The sequence below is a fragment of the Solea solea genome, chromosome 18 (assembly GCF_958295425.1).
Source record: "Solea solea chromosome 18, fSolSol10.1, whole genome shotgun sequence".
Taxonomy (NCBI): Eukaryota; Metazoa; Chordata; class Actinopteri; order Pleuronectiformes; family Soleidae; genus Solea; species Solea solea.
Window position 1 is genome coordinate 12,284,044 of NC_081151.1, and position 24,962 is coordinate 12,309,005.

The 24,962-nt window shown below is 39.6% G+C and overlaps 1 protein-coding gene across 3 annotated transcripts in view; it reads right to left on the reverse strand.

The window, feature by feature from the left end:
* Positions 1-24,962, reverse strand: part of rbks (ribokinase) — a 42,680-nt gene that overhangs the window by 13,434 nt on the left and 4,284 nt on the right. For all 3 annotated transcript variants that reach the window (XM_058614509.1, XM_058614508.1, XM_058614507.1), the window contains 6 exons: positions 17,910-18,042; positions 16,583-16,646; positions 16,144-16,206; positions 14,087-14,251; positions 5,962-6,053; positions 354-542 (listed from right to left, as the gene is read on the reverse strand). In XM_058614509.1, coding sequence (XP_058470492.1) covers positions 354-542; positions 5,962-6,053; positions 14,087-14,251; positions 16,144-16,206; positions 16,583-16,646; positions 17,910-17,921 — 585 coding nt within the window. In that variant the 5' untranslated portion in view covers positions 17,922-18,042. The remainder of the gene's footprint in view (positions 1-353; positions 543-5,961; positions 6,054-14,086; positions 14,252-16,143; positions 16,207-16,582; positions 16,647-17,909; positions 18,043-24,962) is intronic.

Below are 24,962 nucleotides of genomic sequence, written 5' to 3' on the forward strand. Positions count from 1 at the left end.
ACCCACACTGAGAACTTGTTTTATCTGAATAAAACCCCCACACAAGAGAGACAATTTAATAACAAAACTAACCTAACATAACATTACATAAATTCAGATAATTTATATAGTGTTTATAAATTGTGATAATTTAACAGCAGTCTAACAGTAATAGCAGTAATAGTAGAGATGTTCAGATGTCTGGATCATGATAGTTTATCAATAAACGCATTGTTTTTTGTAGACATTTGCTACAGTCTCCAGTTCAAGCTTCTGAAATATGAGGATTTGGTGATCACTCTTTATATCTTTATGTTTATGTCACTGCAACTGAAATATCTGGGTTTATGGGAAATAAAAGGTGTTTTTCTTACTGTACTGTCCACTGCTGTGACGGCAAGAGATGGTACATATTTTGGATCGGACTCCTGTGCCTTGAACACCACGCAGCCCTGCGGACCCAAGGTGATGATGACTGAGGCACAGCCTCGTCTCAGCAGTTCCTGACCGGCGCGATGCGCTTCCTCCAAGTTGGCTACAGAGGAACCGGTCAGCAGCTCAGCCTGTGCAGAGAAACCAGGAACATTATGATTTTGTTCTGTGTAATCACACACACGCAACCTTCATTTAAATATTCAGATCATCATAATTAAATATGATGCAGCTTTTTTTTTTTTTTAATATATAATAGTAGGATCAGAATGTAAAAACAATAACAGATAAAAAAAATACACTCACAATCAGATGATACGGTGCCAGAAAAACAATATAATATATACATATATATATATGTTCTATAATAGTTTTATATTACAGTGGGTATTAGAAAACGTGGCAGTTGCATTGTTTTATGATTAAACAGAAATCATATAGTGCAATATGTAATAATCAACCAAAATGTATTATCTTTAGATACATAAAAAAAAAAAATCATACTTACCTCATGTCAATTTAATTGATTATTTAGACTGATTTCAGTCTATATTTTTAATTTGGTTCAATTACTTTTTTGTCTTTTGGGACTTGTAAAAATATGTATAAAATAAATCCTGATCATTTTAATGTTTGAGTCAATAAAACACTCACGTAGTGCAGTTTCTATGTCTCTATAATTATAATTAATACAGTCACACTTGATGTAGATTTGACAAATGAAACATTCTACAGTAACACTTCCTTTTAAGGTCCTTGTAAATTAGTAATTACACTCTAGTAAACCATTTATATGACCTTATAAAACGCTTGTTCACACAAATAAGTGTTACTAAAAGTATCATTTTGCTTTTGTGTGGTTGCACAGTGCCGAAATATCACATTGATGCTGAACCTTTGTTATATTGATGTAGAAGAAAATCATATCATGGTCTATAGTGTTACTTATAATTAAAGTAAACAAAGTTATTATGAAATTAGATAAATAATTAAATCAGCAAACACATTTGTAGATAGAAGAGGTGATGAGCTAATTCAATAAAAAAAGAGTCTGTAAAATCTACTAAATAATTACTCTTTATTTGACTTTGTTTTTTTAAAATTCTGTGTTTTCTCCCCCCCCCCCTCTCTATTCAGGGAGCCAAGTTAATCAGAGGTTAGGAATTAAAATTAAAGGCAGAGTAAAACCAGCACTGGTGTGGGATAATGGGTGGATAAATAAGGAGCTGCAGTATGGACATTTCCTGAGTTACAAACCCAGCACCACAGTCTGTGTGAAAACTGTGCATTACCAAAGCAACGTCTCTGGTTTGGGTGTGTTTTTTTGCAAATGGAAACACACCGCTATTGTGTAGCGATGGTTTATCAGCAGCCCATGACAATTTTCTCGTGTATTATTATTATTATTATTATCATTATTAACGGTCCTAGTGTGAGTCAGACTGCGTCATCTGGCTCCACAATGACTAAAGAGTGACAAAGCAGGACTTAACAGCTGATGTTTGAGGAGCTACAGGGAAACCACAGACGTTTTCTCCACAGTCACTGACATCACTGCTCATAAAGATCCACAGGCTGTAATTTTCTGTACTTGAAAGGCAATTGTATGGAAAGTTTATTTACAAGCAGAGGCTTTCGAGAAACCAGTTTCTTTGACTTTGTATTTAGTTGATGAAGTGTACTATTTGTGTGAGATTAAACATGGGTCACGTTGTGTTTAAAGCTGCTGTCAGTGAGTTACTTTAGTGAAAAAAAACCCCAAAAACTCATGGAAAAATCTCGTCTATAAAGCCATTTTTGGATTTACTACCTCCTTATCCATGTGTATATGTATATATATATATAAATATATATGCACAGTATATCATCATTGTGAGACCGAATCAATTTTCTTGCTCCAGCTCAGCTTCTATTCCATTATATTCTATACTATATGTTTTGTACAGAATTGAGGAAATGATTCATGTGGTTTCAGCCACTATTTTCTAACATATACAATGTGTGAAGACAAGGAACGCTGAACTGTCTTCACAGGCTCTTTAATATTCTAATGCTCCACCTCATGTTGAATCCACAATAGGGTAAATGTTGACCTGAAGCTCTACTTAAAAACTATAACACTCAAAGTCAAATTGCAATCACAACATGTCAGAAAAATCGTAGATTTAGAAAAGTAGATTATTCAGCCTGACTGGATCTGGCTGTGTGTGTTTTATGTGATTCACACTGAATGCTGCTAAGGTATGATATATAATTTGATATTGTATTGTTTTAAATTTGAATCCTTCTTGTAGATAATGAGTTTTTGAACATTTAAAATATTTCATGAATATTTTAATTTAAGTTAATTTTACTGCAATTCATTATTCGGTGACACTGTAATTGACACCTATAGTTTCAATGGTTAATGGTTTAGTAAAGGTTATTTGACTACTACTACTACTATTAATAGTAATGATAATAATAATAATAATAATAATAATATCTATATATACTGACAGTCTCTCAATTTCAGGATAGAGTCTCCAAAAACAGGACATAGCACAAATGTGAGCCTTCAAATTAACATTCTTCAAATGAGACTGAAAAATGTCTTTTCCAAACCCTGGGTTGCAGAAAACACTACTTCCAAAAACTGCTACTTTTAGCCATTTATGTTTTTTTTTTAAATTCTGGGTTAGGAAACTATTTTTAAAGATGTAAAAAAATACACTCCAGTGAAAGTGTGAGGATGATAAAAAAAATGGTGTTTCCATTATGGTGTGTGAGGTCCTCAGCTGGACATCAAAGATAATTCCTTTCACTGTAAAACACATCAGCCGTGTATGCAGGACCTGAGGATCAAAGAGTTACCTGCCCCCATATCACCCACCCTTACCCTTCAACCTGACTGTGGTACAGTCAGACCACACACACACACACACACAGACACAGTATGTGGAATGTGTGCAGGCTTTAACCCCAACACGAGAAGGTCAAGACACTGATGACAGTTGACTGGTGAATAAGGGTTCGATGACATGATCCCCTCTGCTTTTGTGATCCATCAGTGTGAACAATGACCTTGCAAAGTTCAAAAATAAAGTGCTAAGCACATCCATGGTGATGTCAGATACTAAAAGAGAATAAAAAGCTGTGTTGTTAGTCATCAGCTTCACACACAACACACAACACAAGGGCAGAGAATCAGTCTATCTCCCTCTGTGTACGGGAATATGAGAAAAGTCCAGTTGTATTCTCTCTCTCACACACACACACACACACACACACACACACAACCAATACAAATACCATAACCACTTCTTTTATAAATACCCAGATTAGTAACCTCTGACCCAAAGATCTGTTTTTCCCAATTGCATTTCAATTTAATATATATATATATATATATATATATATAAAACGTAAACAGCTGCACAATATAAGTACATTTAAAAAACAAAAAACGTCTGTACATAATTTCCATTTTTGGCCTGTTTTTGGACATTGAGACAAAAACTCAAAAAACTTTATTTTAAATGTGTTTTATACTATTCAAATTTCAAATTTAACTTGCAAAATCTGGTGTTGATGTATAATTATAGTGTTAAAAAACAAAACAAAAAAAACACTATTTTAACATGTAATAAATTGGAAATAACTTCCAGATATTAAAAGTTATTCTGGAAAAATGGGCAAAAGCACTTACTCGCAGGACATTTTCTGGCGATTTTCTGGTTAAAATAAGCAAAACTATGACTGAGGGAGCGTTTGCATGTATACAGTGGCAGGACTGCTGGAGGAATTTTATTCCATCTAACTGTTGAATGAGCAGTAGAATTCACTCCTGAAACTTTTCGTGGGTGATTCTTTGTGTTTTCTGTCACACGCCGACCTGTTTGCGAACGTCTCACTTCACTTGCCCAATGTTGCCTCCGTCTATCCTGACATTGAGCGCATCACTTCCTGTGTGCTGCACGGGCAACGTGCGATCTAATCACTGCTAGAACGTGAAGCACAGAGCGAGTCATGTGAAGCTGAAGTTTTCATAACACAAAAGTTTCAAATGACTTAATAAATTGACAATCATGGCAATATAATACCAGATCATGAAAGATTACAGTTTAGTTCACTTTTAAATAAATAACCACAACAGAAATACCTGTCCTTGAATTGAAAATATTTTTTAGTTTTCTTTCTATGCAACATCTCCACGGCCTAAACATGACTCTGTAAGGAGAGAGAGAGAGAGAGAAAAAGAGAGGGAGAGAGAGAGAGAGAGAGAGAGAGAGAGAGAGAGAGAGAGAGACATGCTACTCTTTCCTCAACTCTCCCTTTCATGTCCCCACACCTGGTGATGGTGTCTCTCCGCCCCTGTGTTAATACATCAAATACAAGCGCCTCTGCAAACTCACATCCACCTTTTCCCCGAGGCAGAGGCTGACTCAGCCACAGAGCACATCTGCCCTGTTGTTTTCACAATGATTCCCATCTATTCCTGCCTCGACGCTCGTCTGTCATCACACCTGACAGTTGACACAAGCCTTCATGACAAGCTTTACTGTAAAAGAAGGGAGTTGAACAGTTTCTCACCCTCATACCTGAGAGTTTGGCCAAAGGCTACAGAGGGAGTTGATGGGCCAATGGAGGTCATCAACCGTGAGGTTGAGTTGAATCACTATGAAGGTATAAAAAGGTGTGTGCTTGTAATGTTGACCTCTTTGGGACCTTTTCTGTCCCAAAGAGGTCAACAAACACTGACCTTTGCAGGACCAGTAGTCCAAAACCTGGTCCTAATGAGGCAGAACCTAATTTCTCAGGAACAGGTCAAAGGGGACATCAAATGCTCGTATCGCACATATTTTATATGTTAGTTATGGAGGTCTACTTACATATATTAACTTATTTTCATGGTGAAAAACCTCCTAATCGCTGCAAACGAGCCAATCGAAATATCTCCTCACTGACGCTCTCGTCAGCCGCGCTGTTTCAGACCAAAATCCCACCCCCAGAATGCGGACTGTGTTGTGATTGGCCAGCCAACGAGAGCTTTCCCACTGTCCTGTAATTGGCCAGGTACCTGGAAGTGACATAATTAGCACGTCAGCTCTCAGATATGCAGCTCCCCCTCTCTGCAGCTACAACGAGAGTAGTTCTTCTTCTTCTTCTGCGGTTGAATGTACGCAACCGGATGTGCCCGGACTAGTGCCCGCACCAGGAGGAGCTATGGTGGTGAGAGGAGTGGTAAAGGGAAGTGCCTTTCTACTTTGCAGATCTCAGGAAAACAATAAAACCCTATTTTCTCAGCAGTGGCTGAACTGTTTGTTCTGAAACTTTAGGGTTTCACAAACGAGGTAATGACGCAGATACACACACAACAGCAGCGTTAATTGGAGCTTCCGGTCTATGTCGCCTTTAAGGGCTAAGATTTGAATAGTGGTTAGGTTAAAGTTAGGGTTAGGCATCAACTGGTTATGGATAAGGTCAGGGATAACACTTTGTTTAAGCTGTCCAAATGAATGGAAGTCAATGACTGTGTGTGCGTGCATGTGTGTGTGAGAGATTCCTCACCTCAGTCTCATTACAGCAGAACACATCAGAGACTCTGTAGAACTCTGGATCCATGTCAGGAATGGCTGGTGCTGGGTTGAATATTGTCTTTACTGTAAACAGAAACCAGGCTTATTGTATAATCCATTTCATTGTCATCGTACCGTCATCACAACATGTGATCATTAGCTAGAGCTACGATATACTATAATAATATCATTGTCCTCAATAATAAACCCAGTGCAGTCATTGGCATGTCTTTTAAATGATACATTTATGTGTCCCTCAGTGACTCATTTAAAAAACGGTGTGATGTTTTTTTTTCTCCCCCATTTGCTAAGCCTCATTGACGAGGTCTGCCATTGCATTAATTAAAGCTGCAATAGGAACATGGGCTTCAGTACCAGGCTACTGCTGGGGATTGCACTCACAGGCAGAACTCATGTGGATAAGCTTCTATAAAAAGACTCCTTTTAAACGATTAAATTAGCACTCCCTACAAAATAACCCTCCAGAAAAATAAAAGGCCTTACATCCGGTAGCTCTCTTTAGTAAATTGTAACCCCCACAGTTCCATTACTGTGTGTGTGTGTGTGTGTGTGTGTGTGTGTGTGTGTGGTTGAAAAGAGAAAGTACATGGCTCATAACCCTTTACGGCACATGTGTGTCAGTGTGTGGGTGATTGGAGTTGTGACCTTTTCTCTGTGTGTAGGTGTGTGTACGACCCCATGCAGACCTGGTATTAACATCTGTCCTGAGAGATCTGATCACGTCCAGATCATGTCTGAAAGCTCCCAATTGTTACTGAATGCGTCCTGAGTTCTGATCACACAAAAAACCCATGGCGGTATGTGATGTGGACACATTTGGGCCTCGTTTAAACTGCAGCCCAAATCAGAATCTCATCTGCCTGACCGACTGTTAGCTTTTTAAACTCTTGTCTTCCACCGTGTCCTTCAGTGAGCTTCCATCTCTCCGGATCCACGCTAGTAAAGGAAGAAGATGAGGTGGCAGCGAATAGTTAGAATACGGATCTCGATCTAGAGGATGTGATATCACTGCTGGACTCCTTGGCTGAAAGTGCGAGTAAGCGCTCACGAAAACGTTTCCTCCTAATCCTTATAGTCCTGACTCGTTCAGACAGCCTCTCTGCATGTCTGTGTGTGTGAGAGACACAGTTGCAGCAGGAGAGGACACGTCTTCCTCACAGCAATGCCTCTGTCACTCAAACCCTCAGCTCATGCCTGTTTTTACTTCCAAGGGCTTGTTTTTGAGTGTTCATTCCTTCATATTTAAAGCCGCAGAATGTGACTTTGGCAAATTTTTCCAATTTTTGCATTTTTACAATTATAATTCTTCTATTGATTCTATCAAAACGCTGAATGACCAGCTTTTCATTCTCATTCTCTCTCCTTGTAGCGACGCTGGCAGTTTTTGCCAAACACAACCTGCACACTGACGCTGTAATTCCAGGTCTGAACGAGGCTTTTGCGAGTGCGACTGCATGTGCTGTGCGTCGCTGTCTCTCATATATTCATGAGCATATAGGGCATTTATGCATCTAATACAACGATTTCATGTGGCTGTGTGCAGATGAGCTTGGCGTGATGGCGTGATTAGTTCAGATATGTCTGTGTACAATTTAAAGCCTCATGGATGCATGCATGTGTGTGAAATATATGTTCAGCGTGTGAGACATCAAAGTCTGTGGTGTAAAAGTGTGTGTGTGTGTGTGTGTGTGTGTGTGTGTTTGCGTGGGCACACAAGAGCGCAGCTGTGTGGGTTTGTGCAGGGCTTTGGCCACCTGGCGCTTTGAGTGAGATATTGGGAAATGGAAATTATCTCACTCTTTTTAAGACACACACACAAACACACACACACACTATGTATACCCACATGAGTCAAGGTCATGCCATTGTAAATCTGACACTTTTTAATGGTCTCTTTCTCACAATTTGTGGGTTCACTGGATTCCTCCTCAGTTTCAGTCATTTCATTTTCTGAGACGAGTGCAACGTCTCCTGAAATACCTTCTCTGTCTTTCCTCTGAACCTTCCTGCAGCCCTGTGGTTATTATTCTTACGGTGTCATATACTATAGATTAAGAAGATCATGGAAACGCATGCATTGCCATGGAACTTGGTGGACAGGAGCGACTGAGATTTGTTAAACAAATTAGCCAGGTATGGAGTGCTAAATGTATGTATGATTTGGTGAGAGTGGTTATGGCAACACAGAGCAGCAAACACATTCTTAGTAGGCACACCCTTCATCTGATATACATTTTATTAGGTGAGCCTTTTGTTTAATAGTTAAAATGACGTCGCAGTTATATAAACTGTCCTGTCCAAAGTTATAACTTGATACAATTGTCTGCTCCTGGTCTCTTTCTTCTGTCTCTACCTCACCTCCCTCTTGTCCTTCCTCTCCCCCCTCCTCTGTCACCCATTTTTCCTTTCACCCTGCTATACAAATAAATTGAATTGAAAATACATTTAAATTTTTGCCATAAAAAAATAATCACATGATTTAATTAATTGCCAGATTAATCTAAGATTACATATTTTTGTTTTCATCCAAAAGTTCAATCAGCCTCATATATACCAGCCATCAGCCACAGTAAAATCTCTTTGGAGTTAAAAGCCAAAGAGAAAAAAAAAGAAAGTGTTTTAAGAGAGGACTTAAAAACAGGAAGTGAGTCGGCCTGTCTGACGTGCAAAGGCAACTCATTCCACAGTTTCGGGGTGCATCGATTGAAAATGCGTGGTCACCTCTAATCTTCCTCTTTGTCTTAGCGACGACTAACAATGACTGATCTTCTGACCTGAAAGAGTGCGAGGGAGCGTACAGCTGAAGCAGGTCAGACAGATAATGTGGGGCAAGACCATGAAGACATTTAAAAACAAACACAATTATTTTAAAATCAATCCGAAAACAAACCCCGGGAGCCAGTGGAGTGACCACTAGAACCACTACAAAAGTCACATGTTTCCAGTATGTTCTGTCGAAGCATGAATGTCAAACGTGACAACAATGAGCACAGTGACGGGACATATTTCAACCCTGTCCTTGATTACGCTGTGAAATGGAGAAACTGTCAAAGCATATGTGGAGCAATTCAGTGGCATTAACAGGCCATGTACTGTGTGTCACGTAGGCTATTACTGCATCATGGGGAAAGGCTGACTCATGCTGTTGCGTTACTCAGATTAGTGCCAGTAATCCTATTTATATTTGTCGCCATGTACATGATCAGTCTGATGTACGACGTTTTCATCTGCTGCCGTCACATCACATGCTTAACACTTCTGCAATCCACAGTGTGATACATGTGAGGGCAACTTTTAAACTAAGGTAAATGATTTACTTGTGTACCGACATGCATTTTAATGTGATAACGCTTGTGATGATGACAAGCATTTCCTTGATATGAATGTAATGGGCACAGTGAGTAAGTAACCTGTGGTCAAGGTAAAGCACAAAAGCACCAGGTACAGTATGGGCTAGGGAAAGATTAGTGTTTAGTGTCAACACTCTCGCCATAGAAAACAATTTGCAGGGTTTAAAACATGCCAAATAAACCACACTGATGTGTCCTCACAACAGGGTTAAAACTCGCACAGTGTCACAGCATTAAAACACAGCAGGTACTTCATATTATGAAGCACTTTGTACTGTCACAGCAAGGTTTACTAAAACATTGTGTAGAGTAAGAATTGTATCTGTATTTTTTTTTTTTTTAACAACCATTTTTGGCCTCAGTAAGCTGAATATTGCCTCAACCCTCTTTGTGTGGTGTCCTAAATCTGAGTCTTTTGTCAGCCATGGTCCAGCCTGGTCCAGCTATTATTATACACCATCACTGACCATCACTGACCCCTCCAAGTGGTGACAGGATATGTGCAAATGTTTGTTTTTTTCTGTACGGAATGCAAAAATGTTTACCATGATTTGAATAAATGTAAAACAGCAAACCAGGGTGCATTTGCAGCGCTGATGTTAAACGGGAGCAAACTGTGCTCATGAAGTAAATGTGCAATAAGAGCGCTGAGGTGAGACTCATCAATATGCACAGAAGAGCAGCTTGAGTTAGATCTCTAATACAGAAGGAATCTGTCCCCACGATGCAGGGGGCTTCTACTGTGGACGTCACACACTCAGTGGTGTTTTTTTGTGTCCGGTTGCTTTGTTTTCCTGTCCAGGTGTTAAGTGAAACCACTAAAACTCCTACACAAAACACACACACACACACACATCCTCACATTGGCTGGGGCAGATGTGGTAATAGTGGCGTATGCACACTGAGTCACGTCTGGCTGAGTTCACACATAGGCGCGAGTGCGTGTCATGACTCTGGACTTTTTCACTGCCTAGATTCAACGTCTGACCGCACTGCGAGCTGCCAGGACAATCCTCCCAGTGCAGCAACAGCTGCTACGGTGCACTTTAGGGAGCAAAGATGTATGGAAACAGTGGCAATAAAGTGGGGCAATAGAGTGAGACAGAGATCACTCATACACACACACAATTAAACACACGTTTGCGTACGTACTTTTTTTTAAGAACTCCCACTGAATTCCATTCATTTGGACAGGCTAACCAATGCCTGACCTTTACCACAATCTTAACCCTAAACTTAACCAGTTCCTCAGAGATGATTACTGCCTCATTAGGACCAGGTCTTGATTTCCATGAGGACTACTGGTCCCGACTAGGTCAGTGTTTATGTCTTAAAGGTGGCAAAAAAAGAGGCAGCAAATACAAGTATGCTGTCAACACACAGACACACACACACACACACACACACACACACACACACATAAAACAAATGAGTCATCAGTGAGTATGTGAAAGGGCTTTAAGAGGCTCTAATTGCATCTGGTGAGAAGTGGCTTCTTGCTCAGACAAGGAAGAGGGGGAGGACGATGAGGTATAGACGGAACAAGGAAAAAGGGGCGAAAAAATCCATTACTCCCTAAAAGTCCATATAATTTACTGCTTCAGCTTCTCTATATCAAACAGTATAACAATACATTACACATACATGTTTTCTTCTGAAATAATTAAAAGGAAGAAGGATACTCTCCCGTTGATTCTGACAAGTGTCTCTGAGAGCTGCCATCGTCAGTACGTGTGGCTTGCTGGTGACATTTGCGTAATACGAGCGGCGCTTCACCCGCGCGTCATTAAATCTTTTGCCGACAAACCCATTAACACCCACTTTCTCTGAAGAGCTCAATTTATGCAATGCTTTGATGCAGCAATGTTAAGGTGGTGTTATCTTCCAAGCGTCTTCATGTGCCTTGCCTCTCTCCTGGCATCGCTTGCCAAGCCCGATCTCTTGGTATGATCGACACGGTGTGGATGGGGGGGGGGGGCGGGGGGGGAGTGGCGCTCGGTGAGGCCATCTGGGTATCCCATCTGCAACAGGGCTATGGCTGCGACTCCTTCATTCTGGCAGCATGCAGCGAGCGTTTACCACCCTGATGACACGGACGCGAGGCTCCCCAGACGTCTTGAATGACGCAGAGGGCTTCTAATAATAGAGTGCTGTTAAAGATGATTAGCTCAGTAACCTGATTATCAAAAAAAAAAAAAAAAAGGACAGAGGGCACACGGTGGTCGAAAAACAGGACAACAAGGATTTTATTGGCTTTTAGATATTTGTATTTAGGATATGGTGCTTGAAGTAGAATATGAGCAGCAGGGAGAGAGATACAGAAAAGCGAACTCACACTTAACTTGATAACAGGAAGTGTAAATGTGGGATCCTCTGTGTGTATTTTTCAATCTCACAGATTGCAATCAAGAGATATATTGAGTAAATACCAGGTTAGTTAAAATCTCTGCAGGCTGCAATAAAACCACATGGGGCTATGTAATAGAGGTGTCAAAAAGAGGTGTCAGTTCATGTATAACACGTGATTCTTATCCTCAAAGATTCTAAATCGGTTTAAAACCTCGGAAAAAAATATTTTTTTAAACACTGCTTCAGTTTTGATTGGCATAGCCCATTTCATTTCAAAAGGCCTACACCCTTACAGTGTAGTAGAAAATCAAGGCTTCAGTTTTATTATTACAATTGAGCCGCAGTATGTCACACCCTCACATAACTTTGACAGGTTATACCCAGGATACTTATGCAAGTTTAGCTTAATTTTTCCTTGGATTTGCTTGTGTTTACGTCCCAAGAAAACTAAACAAACTACCTAATCTTGCAAACACTGTACTCTGACTTCATGAGGACAAAACTTTTAGTTTATTAGTTAGTTATTCAGATTGATGATGAATCGGAAATCGTTTTTTTAATTGTGATGTAAGGAATCAAAATTGAATTGGAAGATTCTGAAAGATTCACACCTTTGTTTTGTAACTTGGCCAGATTGGTGATTAAGTTAAGAGTGTCTTTACTAACTCTTAACTTAATCACCACAAAGGTGAAAACAAAGTAGATGAACCAATGTTTCATGTCAAATCTACTGACAGTCAGAGCCAATAACCAGCCTGACACACGGAAGGTTCGCTCTCATTGAAAACATGGCTGCTAGCAGGGACACAAGGATAAACTATGACCACTTAACAAGAATATGTTACCAACTTTTCAAACTAGAAACGGACGTTTGCAAACCGCTCAATCAACCACATAAAAGTCCATTGAGAAAATCTGCATTTTTAGTCTACTTGGACCCCGGAGCTGCCGCTCGACTGCTGTCTCCTTTGGTTCGTTTGTGTCACTTAATTGAATCCAAACAATGGATTTTAACAACCACAACATAACATTGTGGGATAAAGAGGCAAACATTTAAGCTGGTGCATGTTTTATTAGGTGAGCTACCACAGCGGCAGAGTAAAAAAAAAAGTGACTACATGCACCAGTAATTCATTGTTACGACCATACAAACCTGAACTATGTTCGTAAGTCTAACTACTTGCAATCAAGATACTAAGGAATGCCCAATAATGAACTTTGCCACATTGTGATGATAAAAATCACTCAGATTAATATTCAATACTGTACAAAATTCAGCTGTGCATTTTATGTCATTTTTGCCAAAAAAAAAGCGCACTCAAATAGCTGAAATAGGAGCAGGTTCAATGTACTCGCTCGTGAGGATTCAGAGATATTTTTGGCAAAACCATGAGAGTTTGGAACACACTGAGCATGCAGATGGCCAGCATAGAAGTGGATTATATAGCAGAAGTGGTTTGAGAACTTTCTATGCATGTATTGCATATATCTCCAACAACACTGATCACAGCGTCTGTTCTCCCTTATGGACGAAACTTTACAGCCACCAAGAAGCCGCCATATGATAAGCCTTTCTAAACAAAAGTTTTAGTTTGAGTGTTATATCACTTAAATGCCACAATGTGTTCCAGTAACATTTCAATGTCACTGTCGAATTGTTGTACAGGTCTTTCATGATTAAAACTAAGAGAAAACTACATTTTATGACACTATTGAGGGTTTGTGTAATAGGTAGCGAAGAGACCTAAAGGTTTAAAGGTGCAATACGAAAAACTGATTGTCAGTATGTCCGAACACACCAGCCGACGTGAAAATAGATTACGAAAACAGCAATGAGTTAAGTGTCAATACACATATCACAGCATTTTAGAAATCTAAACAGTTTCACGGCATACAACGGTATTTTTTATGCATGAGTGTATAAGAAGTGAAGAGAGTATTTGTGTGCTCGTAATGAGCGAGTGGTCGAGACAGAGAGGGAGCGGTGCAGTTATGTGTGCGTGAACGTAACGACATACATTCTTGGTACATGGTGTGTTCTGCTAAGTTGGTGGAGTAAATCATGCTCATTTCTGCAATTCCCACCACAGTCACTTCTTGAGCGAGCTAAGCCCTTAGTTTGTGTGATGCAGCAGTGAAAAGGGTGTTTTGCTGTGCCACGTTCCATTTGTCACAAACTGGTATACCACCCAGCACTTAGATCCACAAAGGCATATATTAAAATATTATTTGTTTCCTGACATATTGTAAGGCTGATTTTGCAAAATTGGACCTTTAACTCATCCACTATACAAGTCAAATAAAAGGCTGATGGAGCCTTTCCAAGAGCAAAAAAATAAACATAGGTGAGAGGTTGATATGATGTGGAAACAACACTGTAGAAAGACGCTCACTGACCTTTGTTTTCCTGAGCCATGCGTAGTGCTAGCAGAGACGTCTGTGGACTGACTTCCAGTTGACACATGAGCACTTTAGTATGAGTGATGGCTGGTAGAGCTTTCTGCAGCTCCTCACTACCCAGCAGCATGTTGGCACCAGCTACGATCACAATGACATTCTCACCTGCCCAGACAATAATAACAATTCATAATCAGGGTTAAGTTGTCAAAAAAATTGTGACATTATTTCGGGTTGCCAGGTCGGTGGTTTTCCTTCGGAATTGTGCTACTTTTGAAGTGTTGCTACGGGAGATTGTGTATGGGTTGCGTAGAACCGTTTTTCATATATGACAAGAAGATAAGGACCAAGACAGTGAGAGACTGTAAACATTTGATACTAGAAATTCTAACTAGTTCAATAAATGCAAGCAGTTGTTTTTGTTGTCAATCATCAGATTCAGTCATCGTCAAGACAAAAAGGTAGCTGAAATTATTCAATACATTCTGCCTGTCAGAGGTTGGTTTCAAACCTGGCACTCTAGTTCCAAAGCGCAACTCCTTACCAGTTGAGCTAATGGAAGCAACATGTGACCCTGGACCAGTGTCCAAGTCTGTACCTAGCCATAAATAATACATTATAAAACCGAAGCTGCAGGCCATACAAAATCTCATCGAGGGCCGCGACTGGCCCGCGGGCTGGACTTTGGATATGCCTGATGTAGGGCATTAACAGAAAATGCAATGTGTGTTGACATCAGTGACACAAGTCGACAAGTCGTGTGAGGAGTCGAAAGGTGCCATGTTTTTTTCCCTCTCTCTGTGTGTGCTCTTGTGTACACAATGCTATCCCCCTCTGCAATCTCTCTGATTTAATTGAGAGTTGGGTACCCGGTTGGTGCGTGGAGGGCGGCCGGGCCACGGTCACCAAACCACAATGGGGTTAGAGGTTCTGAGTTTGGCACCGGGCGAGTCCAGTGGGTGTGTACCTGGGGGTGGAGGCAACACCATCAAGTCCATCAGCCCCGGGAGTGGGTACGACAGGGATGCTGAGCTTTGGTGGGGGGTTTCGGAAGTGCACTTTACTATATATATTGATTGTTAATGTTACAGAGAACTTTTAATAAAAGTTGCTCATTGTTGTACAGCTGTGTTCCTCCGCTGTGTGATGACATCATCAAACGACTTGTCGACTCGACTTTATGGACACACATTAATGCCCTACTTCCAGTAAAGCTATATCTATCTATCTATCTATCGATATATATTTATATATATATATATATATATATATATATATATATATATACACATATATTTAGTATATACATTTAAACCACTGCACACACTGGTGCCCTTAGTAAGTCACCTGCCAAATTTGAAGCCTGTTAAGCAAACGTTACAATAGATAAGCGATTTAGAGATATACTGACATCTCTTGCATGTCTTATCTAAACCAAGTCAAAGTCAGCAATGCATTAACTGGTGCCTTTGGAAGTGTATTATGTTCACTTGGAAAAAGTGTTTTTCTGGATTTATGAAATAGTTTTGCTGAAAGAAATGTCATGAAAAAACTTTCATTCATTAAAAAAACAGAGAGAAAATTGCACTGGTGTAGGATCACCACTACACACACACACACACACACACACACACACACACACACAGGTGCCTATGGAAGTGTATTACCTTCACTTGGAAAAAGTGTGTTTCTGAATTGATGAAATGAATTTGAGCCCAAAAAAAAGGTTGTGTTGTCATCTTTGCACAATAAATATACACAACATAAACAGTAATCTCATATCATCCAGGCAGAGTGGAGGAGGAAACAGGGCAGAGAAAGCAAACACCGTTTGTCTATCAGTGAACCTTGGTAAAAGAACAGATTGGGGTACACTGCTTTTAAAGCTGGCCCACTACACATTAATGCTTTTTGTGCTGTCATTGTAGATGTAGGTGTGTGCATGTGTGTTATAGCCAGACAAATATGAATGTTTTCATGCTCTTCCATGCTCCTTTGGTTAAGTGTATATAAAAAGCCATTCCACGACCCAAACACATGGAAACAAAAGCATTTACCTGCATCGTTCACGATGATGGAGGCGGCTCCTGTGGCTGCATCAGAGGCCTGACCAACAAAGCCTGAGACAGAAGAAAACATTGAATCTACAAAACAGACTTCAAAGCAAATAAAGCCTTAAATTCTTGAGTGGATTCTTCAGAGTTCTTGAGTAGTTCAGGTTACTATTGTTTGGCACTGTACATCCTGAATATCTTCAGCAGTGACAACAACTCTTGAAAAGCAAATTGATAACAATCAAATAATTTAATCAGTGGCAACAACAACAGACAAACTTTCCAGTGTTAGAAAAAGCCCAGGGTTACTGAGAAAGAATGAATAAAATGCAGACTAAAAAAAACAACAACAATACAACTGTGCTCTGAATGTGAACTTTCTGCAATGCAATTGTAAAGAGAACCAATAAAGCACGAAGGGCAAACAGAAACTCCATCTTACCTGTGTGCACACCGTTGTCCTTGAAATTCTGGATGTAATTGTCTCCAAAGAAATCTTTTCCGACCTAGAAAAAGATGGAAGGCGAAACGATTTTAAAAAAGGGAGTGTCAAGCGGGGTCAGACTTGGTTAGCGGCAACTTTTGAAAAGTGCTATACTCAAATCTCAGTTGGGTTTGATTTTCCTGTGCCCTGCCAGAATACTGGCACGATGCCGCCGCCAAAAATGTGCAAAGACGAACACACCAATTCAACAAACGCACACACGTGCGTAAACACACGACCAGCTGCGCCAAGCCTTCAAGACACGATAACCCCGCCTTTACGCCCCCTCATGCCAACCTCGCTATCATTTTCTTCCCTCCTTTCACTCTTCCCCTGATCCGCACTGGGATGTCCACATCTGTAACTACTTCGGGTTGTGGAAGGGGTCCCCACCTTGCCCCGAGGCGCCTACTTCGAACCCACGCTTTTCAAAAAACATGCCAAAATGCGGGCACTTTTTGCTTGTTGATTGTTACTTGGACTGGTATTGGCTTCATGGCCCCCATTCTCTTTGTAGAGCAGCATTCTGTCTTGGATGTTTTTGACAAGACCGGGTTGTCTATTTTTGGGTCTTCCCCATTCCCGGAGAACTCCTCCCGCACTGGGTTGCTATCGATCGGGCCGCTTTATTCTGACAGAGGTGGGGCTTTGGTGCTTTAGTGCACAGGGTGAAAAGCCACACTGAGCGCAGTGATTGGAGACACTGGGTTGCATGGTATGGGAATAGCCCTTTTTTGAAGGCGTGCAAGCGTAGGTGGGTGTCTTCATACTGTATAGTATTGATCAAGACAAAATGAGGCATAGAGAAGTGAACGAACTTTAAGGTTTTACTGAGTAGTTAACTCGTTATTGGACTATTGTAGCTCATGTCTGACTAAGACCTAAAGAAGCCAAAAGCCGGACAAGAAATATTATTTGATTTAGACATGCACTTACGCAAGGTGGAGTACGTGATTTAATTCGACTGGGGATCGATTTACTAAATAAAGTGTGCAATATGTCCCCAACTTCGTCCATATCCAGCTAGTTGGTACCATATCAACTGCCACTTTGTATCAGTCTACCATCTATTACAAAATATTTAATTATTTAAACTGACAGAGTGTAATTTGTTTGGATTATTTGGGTGTGTTAGTCCGACTTTGGGAAACTTGATTTAGTACAATATGTTTACATGTATTTTAAAAGTCCTATTTTAGTCATACTACTGCAATCATGTTAATGTACTGACTGTAAGACAAACTAATACAGTGCATTAGCAGCAAACTTGACTGTGCTGTCATACCTTGCAGACCATGGCAGTCTTGGCCCCAAGCCTAGCAGCCTGGATGCACTGGTTGGCCCCCTTTCCGCCAAAACCAATGAAGAACTTGTGACCATGGATGGTTTCTCCTGCTTTAGGTAGCCTTGGTGCCTGGCTGAGGGGAAACAAAACAACAATGAGTACAAAGAAGTACCCATTCATAAAAAGACCCTCTGAGGATTGATCAAATACATAATTATAGAGTGCTCCTCTCAGATTTTCAATTTTAGTTCACATTTATTAATCTAAACTTCAAACTGTAGCTAAAGTTTCAACATTGTCCTTCAAACTCCTTCAAACTTTGAACAATGTTCCTATTTTGGTAATGTGAGAGTTCTACATTGACACTAAGGAAGACGAAGCGATGCCAAAATGTGAAGATAACCTTCAGTGCCAAATCCCTCCCTGGTTAAGCTATTTATCACTGCAAAATGTGCAAAAACACACATACAGTCTGTAGAGCATTACATCTTTTGGTCTTATAAAAGTCTTCCATGGAGAGGTTAACGAAAATCTGTCCATTGTGCATTGGGCAGGAAGAACTTTTCTCCTTCATTGTTTTTCCCCTGTGCCATTTCTGATTCATTAAAACAAGAAAATGAAACCAAACTGCTTCACCACTCTTGAAGAGAGATCAAAGACCATGTTTAAAAAGAGAACGCCAATTCAGAAGCGAAAATATAGTGAATAGCCACCAGGGGATGACCCCAGTGGTTGCAAAAGAATGTTTGAATGGAAGTCTATAGAACAAATAAGCCCTTCTCACTCAGTTCAGTTAACATTTCTTTCTCAATCACTAATCTCAGGTCTTATTCAATAGCACATGGTGTCCGTGTTGTAAATTATATTCCCATTTAGAGGAAATTAGTCAATACAGTACAGTAAATATGAGTGAACACTGTGATTGAAATGTGATTGAAAGCTAGCATAGTCAATTTGGCGCGCCATAATTTGTCTCAGTTTGTTTACTTGGCAGGAAAAGCTTCCTACTAAGATGGGGTTGTTTTGGTTCACAGTGCTGCATGATGGGATTGCGTGACATCAGCTACCAGAGCTCTATAGGAGCCTGGTTGCAAGATCACATTTGCAAGATTCTTACAGGTGATGTTATGAATGGTTGGCACTTGATAGGGACGAGCCAATACGATACTCAGTAGCAGTATTGGCATGATACTGGTCATAATCACTGGACTGATATCAGAAAAAGAAAAATAGGATCCAAAAGGCCTACATATCACACAGATGCTTTACTAAGTACTCACCGTAAAAATTCAATTCAATTTTATTTGTATAGCGCCGAATCACAACATACACTATCTCAAGGCACTGTACATAGACAAGGTCATCGAGAGCAGAGAAACCCAACAATTCATACAATGAGCAAACAACAGGCATCAGTGGAGAGAAAAAAAACCTCCCTTTTAACAGGAAGAAATCTCTGACAGAACAAACTCAAACATGTGCAGCCATCTGCCTCGACCGATTGGGGTGAAAGGAAAAATGGGGGACAGAAGAGAGGTGGGGGACAGAAAGGGGGGGGAGAGAAAGGACAAGAGGGAGAAGAGAGACACAAGAAAGAGACCAGCAGCAGATATACAGCAATTGTATATTGTAAATGTTAATAAAGTGCAGCAATAGCATTTAAACTATTAATTTCTGAAATGGCAAACACATCAGCACAGATGGGTTGTTAAGTGCTTAGTAGTTTAAGACATGTAAAGGGAGGCTGTAACATCAGATATGAAACTGTGGTATCTTGTCATCACTTAAAAACTCTTTAAGAAGTAGTTATTTGATATTTTAAACAAACATTTAGTCAGATAAACCCATAAAGTGTCTCCAAATGTGCACAGTGATGCAACCAGCAAAACCCACAGATGTCTCAACTTGACACTGGCCACAAGAGAACAACAGTAACGTCTGACTCATCAGGGTTAGGTAAAGTCCTGCCCCTCCCCTCAAGGTTGATATCCCACAGGTGGGTACCCTCAGGAGGAGCTGTCTGCTCCCTGATTCCTCCAATCACATAGCCAGGCTGTGTGGTGAGTAACAGGGGGAGCGGGGGTTGGGGGGTGAATGCAGACAGCTCCATACCGTACATCGAGACACTGTGGTTTGGCCCCGCACCAGCACTACCCAGGGCCATCGGGGTTTTTGCGGATGGCAAAATGTTGTCATAAACTTGTTGCTTTTTTTTCACCCTGTTGATGCTTCTTTATGCCTGTATCTGTGTGTGACAATCTATGTGTGTGTGTCAGGTGTGCTGTTACAGTAAGTTCACTCACTCCCAGGATTTCCAGTAACTGAGACGCTGGTGGCAAAACACTGGAGGTTGATAAAATGCTGCTGTTTTTGCACCGGCGTGTGAAAACACAAACATGCCCAAAGCTAAAACAGGATGTAGGGTCAGTCAGGATAAAATGTGGTGAGAAGGAAATGGAACAAAGGTCGCAGACACGCATGCATGCATGCACACACTCATACACACACAGCTGTATAACTAAATTATTCCCACCTGTGTCTCCCCTGTGTGACTGTTGGTGGGAAAAGTTGTGCTTTCACTACAAAATTAATCAAATTTTAGGGCACTATGTTTCACCAGCTGGGGTTTTGACACATGTTTGATGTTATGTGATAAAATTCACTCACAATGAGTTATAAAGTGGAAATTCCTTTGCCGGGAAAATCATGAATGTGAAATATCAGCAATATTTTACAGTGGTGAGCACAAAAAGTGTCACATACAGTCCAATTGATAAGTGCCTCATAAGGGAGCCTGTATCTTACCATTTTTACCATTAACTTTCTTTGGAGTGTCATGTAAAGTGATTTCAGTCTGTTTTATAGTCATTTTAAAAGCTAATTTCTACAATTATACTACACATGCAATTACAGTATTATGGTCAGGTTAATAGTGACATGAAAGTTTCATATGATTGAATTAAGTGTTGACCATATAAGGCGCTTCCTTCTTGATTTATTACGTCAGAGACAAAGCAACTTTGGCTTGTTGCTAGTTGTAAGCATGTCAAGCACCATAATGTCAGTCTGAACATCAGTTCGAAATGCACCAGTCTGGATTTTGTCCTTTTTTTTATGGGTATGTTGGTCCTACTTTAAAAAAATTGGATTTCAGGACTAACACGTTTACATGTATTTGAAAAGTCCACTTTTATAAACCAATAATTCAACGTTTTCTAACTTTGTACTGACTTATAGCTTTGAGAATATTCAGAATATTGAGCTAATTAACACATATATTAAATGAAGTGTTTCAGTGACTGAGAGGAAGCTTGATTTAACATAAATATTGAAAGTATTAAGATAAAAAAACACCAACAGGCCTATAGCTCAGTATTTAACACATTCATAAGACATCGATTGATCAGCACAACCTTTGTCTGTCATAGAAACACTGTCATCAACATCCACTTTTAACTTAATGACTCTAAACTTGGCTAAGAGCCACCTGAGGCCGGATGACTGGCAGGTAAGATAAACAGATTTCCAAATTCTTAAATAAACCCACCCACGTTTCTTCATTCCCAGAGAGACACTTGGCTATTGTTGTCTGTGGTGAGTGCACCAAACAAACAGGGCAGTTATGTGCTAAAGTGTAACTCAGTGCATTTTCTCCCACGGAACCAAAAGGCCAAAGCAGGTGTTCAGTGACGTGAAATGTTTGCTTTCAGGCTGGCTCTCATTTCCCTCACCTCCCGCCTCCATTAAAGCCATTCCTCAGCTGGGGAAGTAGACGTGGACAAAAACAAGTTTGTCCGTGAAAAGTTTAAGCAGGAGCTCGTCTTTCCACTTCCAAACTCTGCATCCAAAGTGAACGTACTATGAAGAATGAAGAATGAATGATGAAACATTTGAGTCCTGTCAGTTTGGTTTCATTTTGCGTTTTGTCATTTTGGTTTTCTCTAGCCGTCCCAACTGAAGTTTTAACAAAGAGCAGGTCAAGCAAAGACAAAATGCACATGGACACTCCTGACCTTATTTGCTACTCAGAGGTACAGTGTGGGCAGAGCACTGTTGAGAAGCTTAGACAGTGAGCTGAGCTCACTCGTGTACCCCTCAGTAGTTTCACTAAGTCTGTTCGGTCCGTCTGTATGGTGGCGTGGCATGTAAACATAAAGAGCTTCTTTAAGTTTGTTAAAGAGGCCAACAAAATGATTGAAGTCAGACAGCTTTTGCCCTTGCAACTCTACTCTGAGCAGGTCCTGAGGAAGACCCAGCATATTTTATCCCGATCATCACCTGCAGACAGAGAGCCGAGTCTCTTTTGTCTGCAACAGCAACTATTAGCCTGAATTTAGATGTGATTACTGCACTGTGCAGTTGTATAATTTGCAGTTTAAACATTTTTTTTTTTTAAATATACATTTCATTATTTTCTTCTTATGAATTTGACATACAGTGTATCTCTCTTATTTTTATGGATTTATTCCTTCAGATGGTCATGTATGAACTTTAGATGGTTTTGCCATCATTTCAGGTGATTTTGCATTGTACCGTCTGTGTTTTTCATATGATTTTCATACATTTTGATGATATTTGTTCTATATTTAGATACAACAGTTCTCTCATGGTACACAAAAATTCTACTGCAAAACAAAAATGGTGAAATTCAACAATGTGATGCTTTACATGTGGCTTTTATTTTCTTAATACCTGTAATTTGAGAAGGAGGGAATTATTATTTCTTTAATTTACTAAATTACTAATGTCTAATTTACACATTGAGCAGCAGATAAAATTATGTGTGTAACAAACCTTGATTTTCAGGATCGGTTAATGAACTCATTATTTTGTCAATTCACCAAAGTTTTTGGTTAAGGAAATGTCATTTTACTCTCACAGAAGAGCATGGCAAGCAGCAAATACTGGTTGTAAATATGTGAAAAGCTGGACATATAAATATATATATATATATATATATATATATATAAAAGATAACAAAAGTTAAAAGATACATAAATATATTTTCATTATTTTAAAATTTAAATAATTTGAATTAGCTGATAATCTCATTTTCTATTTGTCATAATAAACATACAACCAACAACGATAACACAAGTACAGCACACAAAACAAAAAAGACAATAATACTGATAAGCATGACACTATAGCAATAATATTCAAAAAACAACTGAGGCAGATATTATAATGAAAACTGCAGATGAGAGTGGACTGAAAAGGAAAAGCGTTCATCATTAAAGCTGATGCAGACTAGTTTCCAATTAAGTGATTGCTGCTGACACAATGAATTGTGAGGTAATGATGACACCATTCTAACCCTAATTGCAACTCATAAAAACATTAAAAAAAAAAAAAAAAAAAAAATACTTACTGAACTTTTACGTAAAATAATCCTGTGCTGATTTTGTTTTTCATCTGCTCAATAAATTTGGAAACTCTGTGCTCCATGAGCCCGTGTGAAGTGTCTACACTCAGAAAACTGTAGCAGTAGGGGGCACTGGTAGGCTTTAAGAATGAGATCTAAAGCCGGAAAACAATTCTGCTTCTCCTGTGTGTGCAGGAGAGTAGATTATTAAACAACCGTTTACAACACGCTGTAAATCAGCTCTATACAGCCTGACTGGCTGAGATCTTTGATACACCTGAGTGTGTGTGTGTGTGTGTGTGAGTGAGAGAGAGAGACCCTAAAACCAAGTCTTAACCCTCACAAAGGTATTATAGGTAGTGAGGACCACTGCAAATGTCCTCACAATCTGCTGCAGGCATGTGCACAAACACACACATGGGTTTGCACAGGACACTGCAGGGACTTCCATTCATTTAGACAGCCTAAACAAAGCCTTATCACTAACCTTCACCATAACCAGTTCAGGCCTAACCCTAACCTTAACCTAAACACAATTTAGTGGTTTAGTCCTGAACTTCCTCAGTAATGAGTTTCTGCATCATTTGGACCAGGTTTTTGTCTCCATGAGGAGCACTGGTCCTGACAAGGTCACACACACAAACACACACTCCAAATTCCCGTTAGCTTGTTATTCGTAATTGACTTCTTCTGTCCTTCAAAGCAAAAAGTAATTGGCTGAATGGCTAATGAGTGCTAAAACCAATTTAAAAGGAAAGCAACAGTAGGAGTAGGCATGTGTTTCTGATAAGTGAGAACTGGTGAAACAGTTTGAGAGAAAACTTATACTGAAAGTTGTTGTTTTTTTTTAAACACAGGTAAACCCACATAAATAAGATTATTAAATGCTCAGTATTTGCAGTAACCATGTATCATGAGTAGGATGTGCTACAGCAGGTGCATTCAATTTAAGTACTAATTCAATTAAAATACACTGCTTGGAACAGTGTTTGCCTGATATTGCTTTAAATGAAAAAGTATAACTTTCACATTTAAATGTAACTCATCAAAAAGTGGGCCTAAATAGGGATTACAGCAAATAGCAACTCTATTTACTCCCATTACAGACAGACAAATGTGTTAGTGGGTTTTTTGACCAGTGGAAAAGGATTTTCGATTATTTTCATAATCGATTAATCTGCTGTTTATTTTCTTCATTAACCGATTAGGTGTTTAGTCCATACAATTTTTGAAAAATGTTGATCAGTGTTTGTAAACTGACTAGTTTTGTCCCTGAAAAAAAGTTATTAAACTTGAATGATTTCTTTGTTATATGGAGCAAATAAACCAGAACATATTCACATTTAAGCAGGTGAAAAAAAAACAGAGAACTTGTTTTAATTATCACACTCAAGATAGCATGTGATTAATTTAGTAATCAGTGAATCATTGATTAGTCATTGCAGCTTTACTCCAGATGAATGATCCCCCCCCCCCCCCACACCCATCCACCCACAAACACATTGTGTAAGTTAATTCAGATCTCACTTTGCTGACACCCAGGTTATTTCTTTTTCCTATTCTTCAACAATAATATGCACAAAATCCTTGAGAAAAAACTGTAAACACAAGCCCAACAATCAAGTCTCTTCACACTGACCCGTTGAAGACTTTTTACACAGGATTTAGTATTTACTTAGTGATTGTGT